This window comes from Equus quagga, chromosome 2, assembly GCF_021613505.1.
Source record: "Equus quagga isolate Etosha38 chromosome 2, UCLA_HA_Equagga_1.0, whole genome shotgun sequence".
NCBI classification, from domain to species: Eukaryota; Metazoa; Chordata; class Mammalia; order Perissodactyla; family Equidae; genus Equus; species Equus quagga.
The window spans coordinates 176,693,235-176,713,170 of NC_060268.1; the positions used below are offsets into that span (position 1 = coordinate 176,693,235).

At 36.4% G+C, this 19,936-nt stretch overlaps 1 protein-coding gene across 1 annotated transcript in view; it reads right to left on the reverse strand.

Moving 5' to 3' along the window:
- Positions 1-7,550: 7,550 nt before the first annotated feature.
- Positions 7,551-19,936, reverse strand: part of EEF1AKMT2 (EEF1A lysine methyltransferase 2) — a 30,506-nt gene continuing 18,120 nt past the window's right edge. The window contains exons 5-6 of the mRNA XM_046653478.1: positions 17,111-17,327; positions 7,551-13,469 (exon numbers count right to left, since the gene is read on the reverse strand). Of these exons, the coding sequence (XP_046509434.1) occupies positions 13,375-13,469; positions 17,111-17,327 (312 nt within the window). The 3' untranslated portion in view covers positions 7,551-13,374. The remainder of the gene's footprint in view (positions 13,470-17,110; positions 17,328-19,936) is intronic.

Sequence of the window (19,936 nt, forward strand, 5' to 3'; positions counted from 1 at the left end):
GGGGGGGTCGCGGCGCGCCGCCGGCGGGGCTAGAGGGCGTCCTGCGAGCCGAGCCGCGCGCCGCTCGCCAAGCTCGCGCCTGCGAGGCCCCGGGACGCGGGAAGTGGCCCCCAGGCTGGGCCGCCGCCGGGGCGCCCGGATCCTGGGCCAGGGGCCCCGGCCCCATGAGCGTCTCACCCCGCACCCCGCACAAGCCTGGACGAAGACCCTGGGCCGCGTGGACTTGAGACGTCCAGCTTCCGGGTTGTTGGGTTTTTGAGGTTTTAAAGAAACGATCATTTCAGTGGCGTGCTGGGCGGCATGGGAGGGGGAACCGTGTTAGTGTTGTCACACTTCGGGAAAATAAATCGCTAGTTTCCTAACTCGGGGCGCTAATCGAAATAAAGGAATGTGTACTTCAGAAGCCACATCCAAAATATATGCAACTGGTGAAGGAAGGATTTGTGGTTGCTAAGCAGAGGCAGAGCATGTTTAGTTCTGTAACTTAGGATGTTGACTTAAGTTCAGGAATGTAACCCTGACAGAATAAGCAGAGTATTTTCATTGTGCTGCTCACCTGGGGGAGGGGGATTGTTTTCCTTGTGAAGTGAAGCCCCAGATTTCCCATTACTCCTTCCTACTGTGTATGTTATTTTACTGACCTTGTATCCAAAAAGAGATTTTTAAAGAGGAGGTTTTTAAAAAGAACTCCCTATGCCTGTTGTGTGTTCTCCTTTGCCAAAAAAACAAAACACCTCATTACTTTACATGGATTGTGTCTGCACCATTTGAATGGTTCTATTCATAAATCAGGAAACTTTTTCTGTTGCTTCTAGGAACATTCAATTGGTTTTAATCCAATGTTTCAATCCTAGTATCAAACATAAATGAACAATTAACTTCTTGAGCTTGTGTGCACTTGGAAAACTATTATATTTCACGGCTGTTGCTGAAATATTTGTCTCTCATCACACTGGACCCATTCTTTTTTCAGAAAATGATGAGCTAACATCTCGTTTCACACTAACTACAGCTCACTCCAGTGATTTCTGCTGCAAGATTAGGATGGACAACAATCAGGAGAAGGATGTGACTCTCTTCATTCAAGGAGATGATGTGGGATATAATCAATTTGTCCTAAGAAAGCCAAAATGAACTAATATGCCGAATTCTAAGATACTGATAGCCTTATCCATAAACACTGCTTTAAAAAAAATTATCAAGGGCCAATATTGAACAGAGCAGTACCAAGTCTTCCTAGGTTGAACAAGCAAAGGCACAAGAGATAATTTAAGAATACTGCTACACTTCCCTAATGCCATCTTATCACAGTGTCACCTCAGCCTTTGAAAGCTTTAAGGATATAGTTTAATTTACTTGTTATTAGGAGGCCTAGAGTGACTCCTGCTGGCAAACATTCAGTTTATTCCTGCAATTACTAGGTTCATCGGGTCAACTTAAAAAACAAAATGCAGGGGTCTCGAGTCTGGAAACAATTATTGCAACCATTATTCTTGTTGCTTTCAGGATGATTTTACTCTCACAAAATTCCAAGGATTGTAGTTATGGCAAGCTCCTTCGCTGTAACACCTCCTTTCCAACCTAAAGCAGCCTGTTTTTCTGGTTCTGACGCTTTCTTGAGAATGTACAGAACTAAAATATCTGCTTAAGGAGTTGTGCTCCTAACCAATGAATAGCTATGTCTCATTTACTTAATTTGAATCTTCAAAGGCTAAAAATATATACACATTAAGGCCTGTCACTTAACCTTCGATACTACAGGTTCTTCCCACATTATGTAGTAAGTCCTACAGATATATAACACTCCCACTTTTTAGGGCTATACCACACAATTCTTTATTGTAAAAAATTCTTTTCCAAAAAGTTGTATATTAAGAGTTTTGCTCAATTCAGAACAGTAAATATAAACTGAATCGAACTCTAGATTTAAAACAACGTAAGCTGCAATCGGGGGACAGGGGGCTAAGCTGTCTACCTTTGTTCTATCATAAAGGGTCAAAACCATATTAGAGTACAACCAGACACCTAAACAAAAATTCATAAGCCAATTTAGAAATAAATCCATAAATAATCCAAAAATGACCACTTGTAACTTTTCCATTATCATCAACCAACAGTAACCTGGTTAAGCCATGGAACGCCCTGGTAAATATAAAATGTAGAGATTACGTACAGTCTCATTCCAAGATCAATATATGAAACCCAGGGATAAAAGCCAGCCATACTGGCTCTCCTGGCTCCCCTCAAAGCAGAACCACCAAATGGAGGAATGCCTGTGTGTGGTATGCATTGTATGTCTACTCAAAACTGCCTGGGAGATTTAAACTGAGTATCCCTCTATACTAGAGAGCTCCCCCATTCCAAGTTTAAAGCTCTTAAGTAACAGAAGACAATACGGGTGTATTTTATGAAGAAAGGGTGTAACCAGCTATACTTGTATCAACAAGCTAATAAAAGTATTCACCTAAGCACATTTGTGCAGAGGAGGGTAAAGGTTGGATTTTGATACGCACTAAGGAGTGTCCTAGGTAGTTAGTGGGTATTTTCTTTCTTTATTTTTTGTGCCTTTAGAACCAGATAAATGTGATAATCAAACAACAAGGAGTTAAGCTTTGAAGTTTGACCAAGTACCAGTCAATGTTGTTTACTTTTTCCCATCAAACCTATCTGTACCTATGGTTGTAAAAAGAGCTCACCACTAAAAAATAATAAAAGAGTGTCTCTGAGAATAACATATTATTCTTTTTAGAGTAACAAACTGAGTGAAACAAACAGCAAACGTGTTACACACTGCACCCAACAGCAGTGTGCAGATGTGTGTGTTAACCCCTTTATTCAGCTTCCAAAAGCCACTGCCTCTTTGTCACAACTGTTGTATTAAAAGCCAGTCATTCACATTTCACACTGTCCTTTCTACATCTGAAAAGATCTTTTTAAAAAACAGAACCTTTTAAAATTGCTTATAATAGATGTGGGGACGACAGGCATCACCAAGTCCACCTGAAGCATTTTCAAAGAGATTGGCTACTGGAAACAAGTTAGTAAAACACATATTTTTGGAAAACACGGAAAGCTTTTGGTTATAGATGGAAGCCAAAATCTGAACCTACTATGGGGACAATTTTCTTATGTGGATCTTATTCAGAAAAGTAAGTTCTATAATTGTTCCCACATCTATGATCCAGCTACAGCTAATGAGCCTACCTACACTACCTACATAAGCATGTTATGACACACTAATCCTTCTGTTCTCTCCTTTCTGTTCATTTTATCTTGTGTTCTGAAACTTTTCCACTGATGAAAACTGATTTATAGCCCTGGCTGGAGATATACACACACACACACACACACAAAAATATACATATGTGTGTGTGTGTATAGATATATCTCCCATATCTATACACACACATCTTTTTAAAGAGGTATTTTGGTTCTTAAAGACAAAGTTACTTTTTGGTTCAACGACTAAATAAAACAAATTTATTTTCATTGAAAAATAACCACAGCAGTGAATTTAATGATACCAATCTAACTCCTTTGATACAAAATGAGAGTTGAAAGCAGCTTGAAGGGGAATGCCTATTGAAATTAGTGCATGTGAATCTGCACAGCTTTGTAACCAAACGTCTAGCACCATTGAGGTACGAAGCATGCCAGCTGGGACGGCATTGTGCACCACAAAGTACGGGTTGTAAGCCTAAGTCCTGAGCACAAACCCTGGTTTCCAAGTTGGCAGGTGCTGAAAACACAGCAAATGTCACGCTTGCAACTCATTGGATGGAGGAGCTCTGGGTACAGTAAGCTAAAAAGAACAGAGCAACAGTTAAAACTCATTTCAATTTGAGTTTACTTTGTTTTTGGTGGTTTTTTCCCACAAAGTTAATAGTAGCTGTTGGTGTTATGTGCTATAAGAAAACACAAGCATGAAAAAATAGACATTGAAAAGTTTATGCATGGCAAATAAGCAAAAATAAGTAGAATGAAGGCTTTTCACTATCTACATTCAAAGTTACTGGCATATGTAAAACTTACCAAACCTATTTTACTATTTGAATACTAAGATTCAAAAGCATAATTAATTCCTGGCTTTTCCCTCATCTATTTATGATCTTAGCTGAAGTAGATTCTAATTAGTATCACTATAACATAGTTAGTCATCCATAACCTAGTTTGCCTTAGTTACTCCACCAAAAACAGCTAAAACCAAGTTACAATATTTCATATTGTTATATTGAATTTAATCTAGAAAATATTTCAACAGCACACCAAGACTAAACGTTTCTCATCTTGAAATGAAAATTTCAATTTTTTTCTTAAATATTCTTTAGTGGAATTCAGATTTAGTATCTGAGACACAAGCCCAAAATTTAACTTAATTTTTCTCTTCTGTCAACTATCTGCCATATAAGTCACTGCCTCAAGAAAAATCTATTTTTAACTCATCGCTAGTGATATGCTCAAAGCTACTGCTATCCTGACTATCCCCATAGAAATGAAACTGAGTAAATTTCATTTGCATTAGGGAGAGAGGAAACTGTGAAACTACACAGTTTCTGATTTCACAGAGTTTAAAATCTAAAGACTGAATCCTTTAGATTTAAAATATCAAGAAAAAAAATTAGTCTCTGGCTCCAATGGCCAGAACATTCCCGGGAGCAGGATGAAAAGAACATTCGCCCTACACACTATACTAGCCTGGGTATTTCTTAACTCTCCTCAGCAGTCTGTCAATCTTCTATATTAATCAAAAGCAAGGCTGTTTCGTTTTATTATACCTATCACTATTTGTAAGAGGGACTAGCCTTGCCTGTTTTGTATGTGCATATCCTGCAGCTGACCTGAATCTAGAAAAGAAGTGATATGAATGAGGACTTGGCTTGCAATTTTAAATACTACTTACAGCTCCTGTTAACTCTCATAAGGAACCAAAAAAACAAAAAACCTTGATCAAAACCAGGTTATTCAATCATTGTACTGGTAAACTACCTAATTTAAGTAGTGAAGCTTAGGGGCCGCGGACCTGAGTGGTTAAGTTCGCGTGCTCTGCTTCAGCGGCCCAGGGTTTCACCAGTTCGAATCCTGGGTGCGGATATGGCACCGCTTGTCAAGCCATGCTGAGGCAGCATCCCACATGCCACAACTAGAAGGACCCACAACTAAAAATACACAATTATGTACTGGGGAGCTTTGGGGAGAAAAAGGAAAAATAAAAATCTTTTAAATAAATAAAGTAATGAAGCTTTATGTTCTGTCCTAAGAATGTACATCATATCATATATTAACCTCATCTCTGGAGAACTTTTTGAAAATGGTTAAAGACTTAAACTAGAGAAACTAGGTTAACTAGAGAAAGTGCGACTGCTCTGGCCAGCATTTCTATAGTCATACTAAGCTCTCCAGGCACTGGGATAGATATTCACTTAACCACCCAGAAAAAGGTTAAATCAACAAATCTGAAAAAGACATTTTTTCTAGACTAGCATAAACAACTAATTCACTGTACTTTACATACTATACTGTCAGTTCTAGTATAAACTAAGGACAAATCAGATCAACTATTTAAAGTATTACCCAACATCAAACTTTAAAATGCCACTGTGAATGGCACTTTTAACTCAACTTTATAGCAAGGAACACAAACACGACTCACTGATGAAAGATATCAAATCTAGATGAGGCAAGGTGGAAATCAATGGTAAAATCTTAGTCTACTGTTTCCTCAATACCCAGTAAAAGACCCAAATCCAACTCAACAACTTTCATTAAAACCCGATGCATGGTCATTGGGGCACGTGCTCTCTGTTCTCTTCTTTGATATCACTGGAAACAATGCCTTAGCATTCAGATCTGATGAAGGAAGGTGCACTATATCTTTGACCATTTGTTTTCAATTCAAAGGCATCCTCATTAATATTTTCCCCATCACGCTGACATACATTACTAAATAATTACCACTTTAACAGATAACTATCTTAAATCTGAGGGGTATTTTAAAGTCTGCTGAAACACATCAGAAAGGACATTTTGTGAAAATCTGGCATCTGGTGTATGGTCCTCATTTCTTAACTAAATGAAAAGGTGCTTCAGCACCAGCCCTATCTAGCGACTAAGGAAAAAGGAGCTACACGGTATGATTTTTTAAGAAGTTCTGAACTTTCCCTCTTACTTATCTACCACTCATCCTCCTCTCTTCACTCATCTAATCACTCCTGGAATACAAGCACCTTACAATGAACTGAATACATTAACTCAGTGGCAGTGAGGATTAAAATCCCGAACAATTCAATACATTAGCTCCAATGGGAAGAAGGGTCCTTGGAGAAAAGAATATTTGGCATTGCTGTACGCTAGGAATCATGCTAAGCTGCATTACAGTTATTTTTCTTATTTAATATTCACAACCCTATTATGTAGAGTCACAAGTGCTTCTCTCTCCACCATATGAAACTGCTTCAGAGAAATGTACTGAAGAAAAACCAACTTTAAATAAGTATCTACTACGCATTAGGCACTTTGCTAGCACCTTTAACATACTTCAATTTCACTGAGGGGGTAAACAGTTATAGACTGACAGTAGCCCAGAGAGGTACAAGGCATAAAGAAGGGCAGACGCAGGTACCATACCCAAGCATGGGTCTCTGTGTAGCATGAGAAAGAAGTTTCAAAGCCCTGGGACTTTAGAGTGGTAAATTAGGTCATCTGTGAGTGTGTAGTTTCTATGTGTTTAGAATAGGGAAGAATCAAACTAGGGAGATCCTTCAGATTACCCCAATTTTGCTTATGATCAATCTTGATCTCAATATTTCTATAAATAAAATCAAAGTGGACTAAACAATTAGATGTAACTTTCTGAGTTTCTTGGATAAAACATCTCTACGGTCAAATGAATACAAACGGAATTATCAAATATATATCAGAGACAATACTCAAATCTAAAGATGTTTTTAGATTGAAAAATACTCATGCGATTGCTTCAAATGTTTTATTATATGTACATATATTTTTTCACACACATGAATAGATACCTTGGTTTAAAAGAACCATCAAGTAACCTAACAATTGATATTTAACTAATGAAGTATTTAAACTTCCCATATATAGTAGAAACCTATTTTGTAGGCCTTTCTCTGAACCCTTAAATCAACTTCAGCGGTTATTACGGACTGAACATTTGTGTCTCCCCAAAATTCATATGTTGAACCCCTAACCCCCAGTGACGGTATTTGGAGATGGGCCTTTGGGAGGTAACGAGGGTTAGATGAAGCCATGAGGGTGGGGTCCTCATGATGGGATTAGTGCCTTTATAACAAGAGACACTAGAGAACATGCTCACGCACACTCACTCTCTCCCCACAAGCATGCAAAAAGAGGTCAAGTGAACGTACAGAGAGATGACAGCTGCCTACAAGCCAAGAGAAGAGGCCTCAGAATGAAACCTACCTTGCCAGCACCTTGATCTTGGAATTCCCAGTCTCCAGACTGTGAAAAATAAATTTCTGCTGTTTAAGCCACCCAGTCTATGGCAGCCAAGCTTACTACAGGGATAGAGAAGAATTTTTAAGTATCACCTACTGAACGCCTTTATTTTCAGAGGAAAAAAACAAAGCCTAGAAAAGGAAAGTGATTGGCCTAGGTTCCAATCATTTTTCTCTCCAAAATGTATTATTAAAAAAATTATTTATCTTCGATAGTTATTCTCTTACCTAACAGATTTTAAACACAAATTATCCATTACTATAATGAAAGGAACCAAAATAAATGAAATTTCAAGGTCAGAAAATAAGCTGATATTGCATTTGTCACAAATTAAGTCATTAATCACACAGACTTAATAACAAAATGATCTCTCTTACTTGGGCTACATAATGTCTTTATCATACAGAGGTTCCAAGAGGAAACCTCTGCTTGTTACATGAACAAACCTTTGGAAAAGACAGGCTTATTTCAGAGTAAGTTACAGCATGTGGAATTCCCCTCATCGTTTAATCCAGTTAATCACTTTTTAATTAAATAATAACCACAACAATTGGCACTTCCAACTACAAAATCATATGGAATTCTGTCCTATCTCTTGAACAAACTATATTATCAATGATTTGACCAACTGGCTCTCTTCACGGAATCAGAACTTTCCTTCTAGACCTATTAGGGTTTTCAGAGAGAATAAACAGCTCTGACTTGTGTGCCTTGCTTATGACTGCTTCTCAAAAATCAACAAATATTATTCTCATTAAAAACAATAGCATAAAAGCAGTTTCACTGATTCACAAATGGACCTCAAAGGTTCTATTTGTAAATAACATGTAGTTTTCACTCACAATTTCAGGCCTTTCTTCAAAACTTGCACACAGCTCTTTAATTCAGCTGAGTATGTTCTATTAAAGACCATATTATGATTTTCCCCATTCAGACTCCAACTAGGCTTTTCGCGGAGGATATGGCAGGAAAACCTAATTATTGCTGCTTCAGTGCATCTAAATTTATTTCATTACCAAAATCAACAGAGTAAGGGCTAGATGCTGTCGCAGAAAGGCAAACGGATATGGAATGTAAACTGCTCTTTCCTCTACTCTTCCCCCATCCCACTCCACCCTTCAAAGTTCCATGGTTGGAAATCATCCTAACGTTTTTTTAGCCAGGATGTACTAAAATTAGATGGGAACAAAGGACTGACATTTTCATTTTAGAGGAAGAGTTAGGGGAAAAATGTGAACTGGCAGCACCCACTCTCGTCTACATTTAGCCTCTTCCTCCTGACTATTCCGTCTTTGAAGCGGTAAGGAAGGCAATAGCAGGAGAACTACAGCCACCCAACAGCACTTCTGTTCTGCTCTAATCACCGATGATAATAAACTGCTGCATCTGTAACTGTTAGTGAAGAGTGAGAAGTACAGTTCATGGTCCCCTTATTCAACCAGAGTATTTTCATATTTCTTTCTAAGCTGCTCCGATAATATACAGGATATGCTAATTGCTGGTTCACGTATAAATTTTTAGGTATTTGGAAAAACAAATGGGTTAGATTTGCTTTTCTTAAAAAGCTTCTGGATAGCATGCACAATAAAGATCACTCACTAACATACTTATCATTTCCTGATGCAGTAACAGCAATATATATTTAAAAATATAACAGAAGAATTTAGCATTTCTTCAGAACAGGCTATTTAAAAGTGAAAAAAGTAGATTTTGGTTTTTTACATCATCTTCTAATAAACTAGGCAAGTAATTTGCAAATACTTTAAGGTACAATTGATCCGTTGGTTCTAAGTCTTTCTTACAATGGTATCAGCATGACAAAAGTACATTCTGCCAGCCTCTACATCCCAGTTTTTGAAGTCCTACTCCATAAAGCAGGATATTGATACACTCACGTCTTGGGAATTATTCCTATCTAAATTTTTAATTTGGTTTCCCTGGGCCTAAACTACAGGTCCAAACAGTGACAGCTCAAAAATCAGTTAGAGAAGTCTTTTTAATGATTAGTCTAATGTACTGTGTTGTAAAGATTTTAAAAACTCAGTAAATACCGACTCAAGCTCTTTTTTTTTACTGGTTACTGGAGCCCATCTTGACATCTAAGCTGGAACTGAATGATCTTTCAACACTCCAGGGATTTTGCTAAGGTCATATTCAATCATTCATTAGGCTTCTTACCCCTTGCTTTTCAGAGTTCCATTGTAGAGCTGGTTTTATTCAGCATTTACGTAGCCTGTGGGCTTGGGTATTTGTCTGCTTAATGTTGAGTTTCATTTCTATGCCCTTAACATAGGAATCCATCAATTGACCAAAGAATTTCAAACTATCCTTTTACTTTTCTAACAAATTGCACGGTATGTATGAAGAATAAATTAGCATTAATTTTCTTCCATTAACTGTTAATAAAACATGGTCATGTGCTCCCCCTTCTTCTAAGGACATCTCTGTTTCCTGCCTAACCAAGAGAAATGACAGGGCTTTCCTAATTTTTTTCCCACTTTGCAATTGTCCTTCAACCTACCATGCTCGTGGCTTCCCACAATAAAGCTCTGGGTCATATGCAGCCTCCTTCAGCGAAGTGTACTAGACAAGACTCCTTTCAGAGCCCATCAACACCCCCCCACAATTAGCCAAAAAGGTTACTACTGTGGAACACAAGACATTTGGTCTCTTGCTCTCAAAACAGAAGGCTGTCTCTGGAGCACATACACCCTAGCACAGTGCCAAAAACAGGAAATCAAACCCAGGTCTCCCCACAGCAGTAGAATGCTGGCCTGGAGAGCAACTGATTTTTCACATTTGTGTATATTTCCATAGTTGGTTACCAGACACACACACATGCATAAATATATAAAACTTATTTAAGAGAACATAAACAAAATCTATTAACATAGGCAGAGATAGTCTACTTGCCTATTTCTTAGCAAATCAACTAAAAAAATTATTTCAGAGCCATATAAAACAATTATTAATTTAGGTTCCTTAAAAATTAAGGTTTCTATTATACTCTGGATAAATGTGAATTAAAGTTAACATATAATACTGCATTACAATATCATAGAAATTTAAAAATAAATAGTAACTGAATTGAAACACGTAGTTCATACAAAGTCTTTTTGTATATGTTTACCTCCCTGCTTCCCCAAAAGTAAATAGAAAATCACATGCACATCACAGATGAAGAAGAAAGGCAAAGTCGTTGCTACTACAATGGGAAGAAAATCATTCAAGGACAGTTTGTACTTATTTTAAAATGGCTTTAGTCAAGCTGCCAAGCGTAGTGTCAGGTTTGATTCTCATATGCATAAATGCCAGTCCCAAAAAGCAACTCTAACTTGTGCACCTGGCTTAAAACAAAATGTTCTGAAAACTTTCTATCTGTTACTTGGTGTAACCCGCCCATTCAGGCCTCAAATCCCTTTGGACTTGCATACGCACTTCCTACACACAGAAGTGGCCTGTTATGCAGCAATAACATCATAATGAAAAGCAACAATACTGTGCAGGCTCCACAGAGAAATCTCGTTTGCATTTCAAACAAGTTTCCTCAAAATAAGAGTGTCTTTTGATGAAATAAAATTACAATTCCAACTTCTTATCCAGAGAAAACAGCATTCATTCTATACTTACTGCTCCCTTTTATAACTGCATAATTCCTTTCAGTTACCCACATATTCATATGACTTAACAAAACTACGTTTAATAATAAGGTATTTATAACTTGTTTCAGTAACTTGGGGACATTTACTGGCCTGTTTTTAAAGCGCAGTATTAGTTGAAAATATTAATTTATTGTTCGCATTTTTGGACCTTCCATTTGTTTCAATTTTGGCCTCCAAGAGGCTGGTTTCCAGTAGGACTAACAGAGGAGATAACAACTCCTTTTTCCTAACCTTATCAACAGCTAATGATTCCCCCCCAAAAATCCTTCATTTTTGCAAATGGAACACACATAATACCCCCATGATAGTGACTCAAGGAGCTTTTCAACAAAGGCCCACTCCAAGCCATCAGTGACTCAAACCCAGTGTCTCAGTCTGGTCGCACAAAAAGCCTATTTTGTTAGATTGGTGCTTTAAAATAGCATATACTTAACAACTCAGAATTCTAAACAAGTACTTACACACTATTCTCATATTTGAAATCAAGGACTATTAATGTGAAAAAGCAACAAAGACCAGATCTCCTCAATAAATTATAAAACTATTTATATGTTTCCATGGTTTAAGATCCCATGTCTAGTTTGTAAAATCAACACAATTTTTTTACAGTTTAAATCACACATATTTTGAAGTAATTTCTCACTTTTCGAATGTTAAAAATTAGAGCTTTTCAAAAATGTTATTTGTGTTGAAAGTTTATGGAAATGTCTTCAGTTACCTTGTGCAAGGCAGGTAGTAATCTTAACAAACTGATTAATGTTGATGTAAATCAAACCATCCTCCTCCCCCCGCCCCCACTCCTGGGCGAAAATGAAAAGAAAAAAGACGTAATGCTAGACTGACTGACTACAAGAGTAACATTTGCCAAACAAAAATTGTTCATTCAGTAAGCCAACAAGCCCAAAAACCTGAAAATCATCAAAAATTACATCACTTTAAAAAAAAAAGTGATTGACCCCAATATTAAAATATCAGCCCAAATACAAAATGGTATTAAATATTAATTACCTTAAATATACCTTAAATATTAATATCCCTTATCTTTTCAAAATGTTAATAAACAAACTGTTTCTCTTACTAATTAGGCCCTAACTAAAATATCTTTGTCCCTGTATCCCTGAGGGCTTATAAATATATATAACTCACACCACCCTTTCACAATGACACGACTCACTTCTTGATTAGGCAAGTCTTTTAAGACCAGTAGGGAGATGGTGAAAAGTAATGAAGGATGACTCACTATTCTCACAGTCCACAGATCAACACTGCCACGAACAAGGAGCTGCAGAGCTCCTAAAAATAACTGCCCAACTTCTTTAGCAGTATTTTCTACATACCAGTCCTAGTTCCCCAACTGAACTGTAAATCTCATAAAAGCAGAGACTTAGCACCTGGGAGGCAGAATATACTAGGGGAAGAGAATGGGTTTTAGAATGAGAACCAGAGGAGAATCCTGGTTCCATCCTATACTGGCTGTTTGATACATACAAACAGGAACAATACACACATACCTCGAGAAACTATTGGGAGGATTCAATGACTTAGTAAGATAATATAACTTAACACAGTGCTGGCAGATAACAGTATCTCTTAGCTGTCTTTCTTTCTATTTCCTATTCATCCTTCACAGTGTGTAAAAGACCAATAAGTCGCAAAATACAGGCACAATAAATATTTCTTGATCAAGTGACATATTTATCTGATTTGTTTAATTATATACAAAAGGCTAGGAGACTTTCTCAGATATTAAATAATTTTTTTAAAAAAACCACCATTCAACCCAAAATATTATTATGTTTCATAAACAGTCTAATAAAACACTAAGAAAGTTGTTTTATCTGTTATTCTCACTCTAAAATATTTTGGTCAAATCTTAATAAACAGCCATATTCAATTCACTTTACCAAGGCACAAAAATCAAGAATACATGCTTTCTGTAAATTCATTTACTGCTTTAAAGTTTTTAACTGTTCAGCAGTTACAGGAAATTTTTTTTACTAAAAAAGAAAAATATTTACATTTCAAACACAAAAGAAATTTTTAAATTATTCTTGGTTGATCTTTAAAACCCAACCACTTACACACTCATGATTTTTTTACCAACCCATCATTTCTATTCAACACGTGCATCCTGTGTACTTACTAAGCATTTATTTGCACTCGCATTTTCTGTGTCAGGTTTACTTTGATGTAGAGCTTCTTAAAAAAGCTAACTGAATTTGTCCAATGAACAGTCTCACGTTTTTTGGAAAACCAATGCTGCTACACTGTTTCCAGATCTGCCTCCAAAGCTGAACTTGGGTGTTGGCAGCTCTTCGAAAAGTTGAAATCCTGTCAGACAAAATTAAAATACTTTCATTAGGGATTGAATCCCACAGTTAAGGGAAATTTGTATTAACAATGTACTTTCAAAGTATTATAAAACTATGTAATTCCAAACTCTAAATTGTGACTGAATTTCATTTTATGATTTTTCAATTGTACTGTATACGTATGTGTGTACACCCAAAAACACTTTGAATTGAACAAGAGACAGCCAAGACCAAAAACAAATTGCAGAAAAGAGGCTTTCCATCCATCCCCCATTTCCTCAGCTTCCTGTTTATCATCCCTTCAACTCTGCATCTCCTTTAGCCTACTTCACCATCTTGTCTGTAAGAAACAGCTACCCTGTGCTGAGTTCTTACCATGTATCAGGCACTGAGTCCTTTACATAGTAACTCAATCCACATCACACATATAAAAGCACTTAATTCAGAAAGGTTAAATAACATGCAAATAAAAATGAATTTTTCTGGAAATGGATGGCGGTGATGATTGCACAACAATGTGAATGTACTTAATGCCACAGAACCATACACTTAAAAATGGTTAAATGGTGAACCTTATAGTATATATATTTTACCACAATAAAAAAACAGTCCACAACCAAAGATCAAGACCCAAACTGAACTAATGAAGGGTCTGGGAAGACAAGGAGGTAGGAACGTTCAAAGCGGCACAGTGTGGTTTTAAAAAAAATTAACCTGGATTCAAAAGACCTCAGTTCAAGTCCCAGCTCTACCACTTACTCGGTGAAAGATATGCTGGTCAAGTTACCTTAACCAGGATCCTCAGTTTCTATGCAAGGAGATTCCAGATATGAATGCCCCTATCTAACTCACAGTGATTTTGTGAAGATCAAAATAAGATAATGTGGCGTTTTCCTAAAACATAAAATAATATGGAAATTTAATGTTTAATTATTCTGCTTTTAAAAAATAAGATAAATAAGGCTGGAAGGTCACTCTTAGTTAACTATGGTTTTCCCTCAGTGACAGGACTCCTAGTTTTGGGGGATTTTTTTTCCTTTGGTGTGGTGTCTACATTTTCCAAGTTTCCATGTCTTGAGCTTAAGCTCAAATAACTCTTGTAAACAGAAAAAATATTTTAAAAGGATATACATTATTGTATCAACTGGTCTTTTACACTTTGCTTCATTACACATTCTAATTCATATTCTTAATTAAACTTTACTAGATCTTAACAAATAGCTAAATATTGAAATGCTCATTAAAAACTGATGATAAGAAAACTCTTTCTTTTAAATAACATGATATATTTTACTGCTGGAAAATGGAGCCACTATGGTGGGTACATGGGTAATATACCCATATTTGTTTTCTGAAATTTTACATATGCTTAAACTATTTCATAATAAAAATTTTCAAGAGAAAATGGAGTGTCTGTGTGAATTTTCCAGGACTAATCTTTTAACTCCCTGGACTAACCCTACAGAATTGAAGATACTGTACTTTAAGAGATAATACACCAAAATATTTAAAGTGATTGTATTCCAGTGATAGACAACAAATGATTTTAATTATATTAGTCTATATGCTTATGTGTTAAAGTTACTCATATTCTTCCACTTTTTCCCTAATGAATATGGATTACTTTCGTAGTAAGATAGGAAGGAGAGAGACATCAGCATCACTGCAGCCTAAGTCGTTCCTCCTTTCTCCCGTCCCCCTTTTCTTTTAGTAAGATAGGTTTTTTGTTGTTGTTTTTTAAATTCAGTAGTTGTAAGAAGGTCAAGTCCCTTGGATATGAAATCAAAATCTCCTAACATGAAATGTTTATTATAAGTAGGGCTATAAAAGAAAAATGAAAATCCATTTCAACAGTTTTATGAACATTTAAGTTTCAAATAAGGAAAGAAGCAAAGAACCTTAAAAGATTGGTGAAGCAAGCTTTATTCTATGCAAAAGGGACCGTCTAAGCCAGTCCTGGTAGTTAGTGACAAGACCTTCAGCAGTGATGCATGGCAGTGTGCTCTGTTAGTGTCCTGCAACTAACTCCAAAAACTATTTTCTAAGAGACATATGCCTAAAACATGCCTTCAGTAGTATATAATCATTTCTTTAACATTTCCTGTTTTAACATTTTGCTTATTTAAATTCTGTATTAACCTTTAAAACTGAACATAAGTTTAAGTAGTTCTCAGACACAGACACATTTTTAAGCACTCTTTACCAGGATAAAGTCTGTTCCTCATTATCAAAAACAGACAAATATGTTTTTGTCTGGTGGTTCCAGGGGTAAAAGAGAACACCTGTATTTGAAAACCAGGAAAGGAACTTGCCCCTACACAGTGTAACTCTGGACATTTATTAAAACTGTCAAGCCTCAGGAAGAGGGAAAGACTTTTAATACGGGGCCTCACCAGCTCTAAAGGAAACAAATTTAACATGGAAGATAATAAAATTAATGGCATGAAATAAAAGACAATAAATCACATATATGTAATTCCTGTTTTCCAGAGGCAATAGTAGTGAACCCACAAGGTGACATTTCAAGCCTCAAACAGCTCAGATTTTACATTATATAACCTGCCAAAGCCACTGAGTACACACACAAGGACGTGTGCTAAGTGTTCTCCCCACTACTGCCTATTCCCTTATTACCAAAAACGAAAACAAACTCTAACATAAAGTGCGTTCAATACAATTATAAATTCATCTCCCATTAGCTTGTGACAACTGAGGTTCAAAATTTAACTACAAATTTAGTACCATATCATTTATTAATACTTCATCCTGAAAATTTTCTACATTCCTGTGAAAAAACTTAATCCTAACCTGAAAAGGATTCTAAGGAAAAAAAGCAATATCTAACTATAGATTCTCAAGGTACTTTCCCGGAAATGCATGTGCACTGAATGAATAAATTGGCAGGTAAAATATTCCTGAAAAACATGCAGGAAACAGTCTGCCAAAGAACTCAAAATATTTATGTATAGATTACAGATTCTCAATTCTCACAAGATCTCCACTTAGTAGACACAGCACTAATTATACCTTGTTCATGGGGCAAAAAAGAATCCTATCTTGGACCAAAATCTTGAAAAAGGTAGAGATCCCCTCAAGAATTAACAGGTAATATTTCTACTATCAAGCCCCTACATTTTGTTTCTGTGCAATGTTAAAAATAATTGTTCTTTATACACTGAAAACAAATCTAAATACCTAAAATCACCACTAGCAAGACATATAAAGTATCTATAAAATTAAAACTCTGATCATGTAAGACTTTAAAAAAATACTACTTCCATTTGCATTATTACTGATTACTATTACTACCGCTTCCCAGTTTATCAGGGCACTGAAGTCAGAAGCACAATATATGTGCTTTCTTTGTTTGATTCTTTAAATAATAGATTATATAGCTTAAATAAAGAACTTAATTTTTACAGGCTCATAAATTTTAGTATTTAACTACCAGGATTTCTTGGAAAATTTTTAAAAGGACTCTGGATCTCAACCAATATTATTTTTTTGTCCTTTGCATATACAGTTGAAAATATTACCAAGGTTATTAACAGAGTAGAAAAGCAGGCAAGTCCTACAAATAGAAAACTAAAACACTATAATACCAAGGGAAAAAAACCTATTTAAGTGTATTAAACATTTGAACAAGATATAGCCATTTACCTTCACTAAATTCATTTAGCAACTCTTCCTTGGTCCAATTACATGAGGTTATTAGAAAAAAGCCTTTCACTTTCAACACCCTGGAGAGAGATTTCACATATTGTTTCCTCTTCTCAAGTGCATTGTCAGGATTAAGGCTTATGGCATCAAAAGTCCCCTTGTCAATACAAATATGAAATCCAGTCAGTTTTGTGGAAAGATTCAAAAAGTCTTCTACCTATATTAAAAAACAATTATCTATGTGAGAACAATTAACACACAATCTTTACTGAATTTAAGGGATAATCTGTAAAAAGTTATAGATAAAAAGACCCATTAATTATGACGGCATTTTACATATAATAAACATATTTTCAACTTTATAGGTAACTTTTATGTGCTTCATTCTAAGATCATTAAAGCTAAGATTAGTGAGAGAGATTGACAGTGTTTCCTGGACATTCCAAATCTCTACAAATTTGGAAACAAATCAAAGCCAGGTGTATTGCCTAATAATACCAGCACATAATAGATCTCAGAAGCCTGGGTTATGAAAAAGTTATTTGTCGAAAAGTAGACTATTTGACATATTCTTAAAAATGACAAAAATTACCTGGAACTAAAACTCACTGGATCATTGGAAATAAGATAATTTTTGGCTGATATTACTAGTTGTGTGATCTATAGTAAGCATGGTAAATAAAAAGTTCTTTTGCCTTGACTCAGTAGCTTACAAAGCAACTAACAGATATAACAAATGGAATACAGCTTAAGAAATTAAATGACTATTTAAACTGCAATTACTTAACTTTATAAATACAATGCACTTCAGATTTTGAAAGTTATATATCAGCATGTCATTCATTTTCAATAACCTACTGACAAATTATAAGCATTTGAAGTAGTGATATCTCTCTCAGTTTCATAAAATATTCACAATGATTTACCAATGAACTTAATTCTGAAAAGTTACTTTAAAAAAGTAATTAAACAATTAGCTCATGATTATTTGTACAAACTTAATAAAGTAATCACAAACAATGTATTATCTAAAATTCTCTTATTGTTTGACTTTAAAATGCGGATTTTGGGGGCCAGCCCAGCGACGTAGTGGTTAAGTTCGCACACTTCGCTTTGGCAGCCCGGGGTTCACAGCTTCGGATGCTGGGTGTGGACCTAGCACGGCTCTTCAAGCCATGCTTTGGGGGCATTCCACATAAAATAGAGGAAGATTAGCACAGATGTTAGCTTGGCAACAATCTTCCTCAAGCAAAAAGAGGAAGACTGGCAACAGATGTTAGCTCAAGGCCAATCTTCCTCCAAAATAAAAAAATGTGGAGTTCATGCTTATTTATATTTGAAGATGGTTTTTTCCCCCTCCCTCTCATCCAAGTATTCACTATCCCTGAAGCAAAATAATGACTACTGCTCTTAAGAGCTAACTTTGGAGAAGCTTCCTATCCTAAATGCCTGTGTAAAAGTATTCATTTATTTAACAAATATTTCGTGGACACCTATTCTATGCAGGGACTTTTCAGGCCCTGGGAATACAACAGTAAACAAAACAGAAAGGTCCCTGTATGAGAATATACCCTATATTCTCTAAAGGGAGAAACAAACAATAAATAAGCTAACCAAATAATTTCAGAGAAAGTGCTATGAAGAAAATGAAAACAGAATAACGAAGACATTGAGTGACTGGGAAGAGAAATGTTTTGGAAAAGGCAGTCAGAAAAGGCCTCTCTAAGAAGGTGATATCTGAGCAGAGATCTGAACGATGAGAATGAGTCAAACAAGCTAAGATTTGGGCAGAGAATATTCTAGGAAGAGAGTAGCAGGTATAAACACAGAAAGACAGGCTAGACATGTTTCTCAAGCAGAAAGAAAGCCAGTATGACTGGCATACTGGTGATAAAGAGGGAAAGAGGTAAGAAGTAAGGGGCTTTGTAAAGCTAGGTAGGGGTTCAGAGTCTATTCTGACGCAATGGGGAAGCCCCTGGAGGCTTGTGAGCAAGGAAGTGACACGAGCTGATTTACATTCCAAAAGATCACTCGGTTGTGCTGTGATAATAGACAGTGGGGTGGCAAGACTGGAGATGGGAGCACAAATAAGAAGCCATGGTAGTCAGTTAGGCAAGTAATGATGGTGGCTGGGACATGGGAGGTAGCAGTGGAAATACCAAGGAATGATCACATTTCTGATATACTCTGATGATAAAAACAACAGAATTGGATATAGGATTTAAAGGAAAGAAGACAAAAAGATCACTCTTTGGATTGGGTTAGTGCAACAGATGAATGGTGGTATCATCAATAGAGATGGAAAAGCAGGTGTAAGGAGGAAACCAAGAGTTTCATTTTGGATGAATTGACAGACTATTAGCTATCCAAGTGAAACCGTAGAATACATAGGTTTTATATAATTCTAGAGCTCAGAGAAGAGGCCTGGGTTAGAAATATAAATGTAGGAGTCACCTTCTCACAGATCACAGGACACAAAGATAAACTAAGTATCTTTGGTGGCACCATACTCCTCTATGCATTAACAACTGTTTTCTTTGGCCCTGAGCTAACATGTGCCACCAATCCTCCTCTTTTTGCTGAGGAAGACTGGCCCTGAGCTAACATCCGTGCCCATCTTCCTCTACTTTATACGTGGAATGCCTGCCACAGCATGGCTTGACAAGCGGTGCCATGTCCGCACCCAGGATCCAAACCGGTGAAGCCTGGGCCGCCGAAGCAGAACGTGCAAACTTAACCAACCGCTGCACCACTGGGCCGGCCCCCACAACTTTTTGATCTAGTTAATCCAAAATTACGAATTACGTGCATATGTTAGCAAAGGAG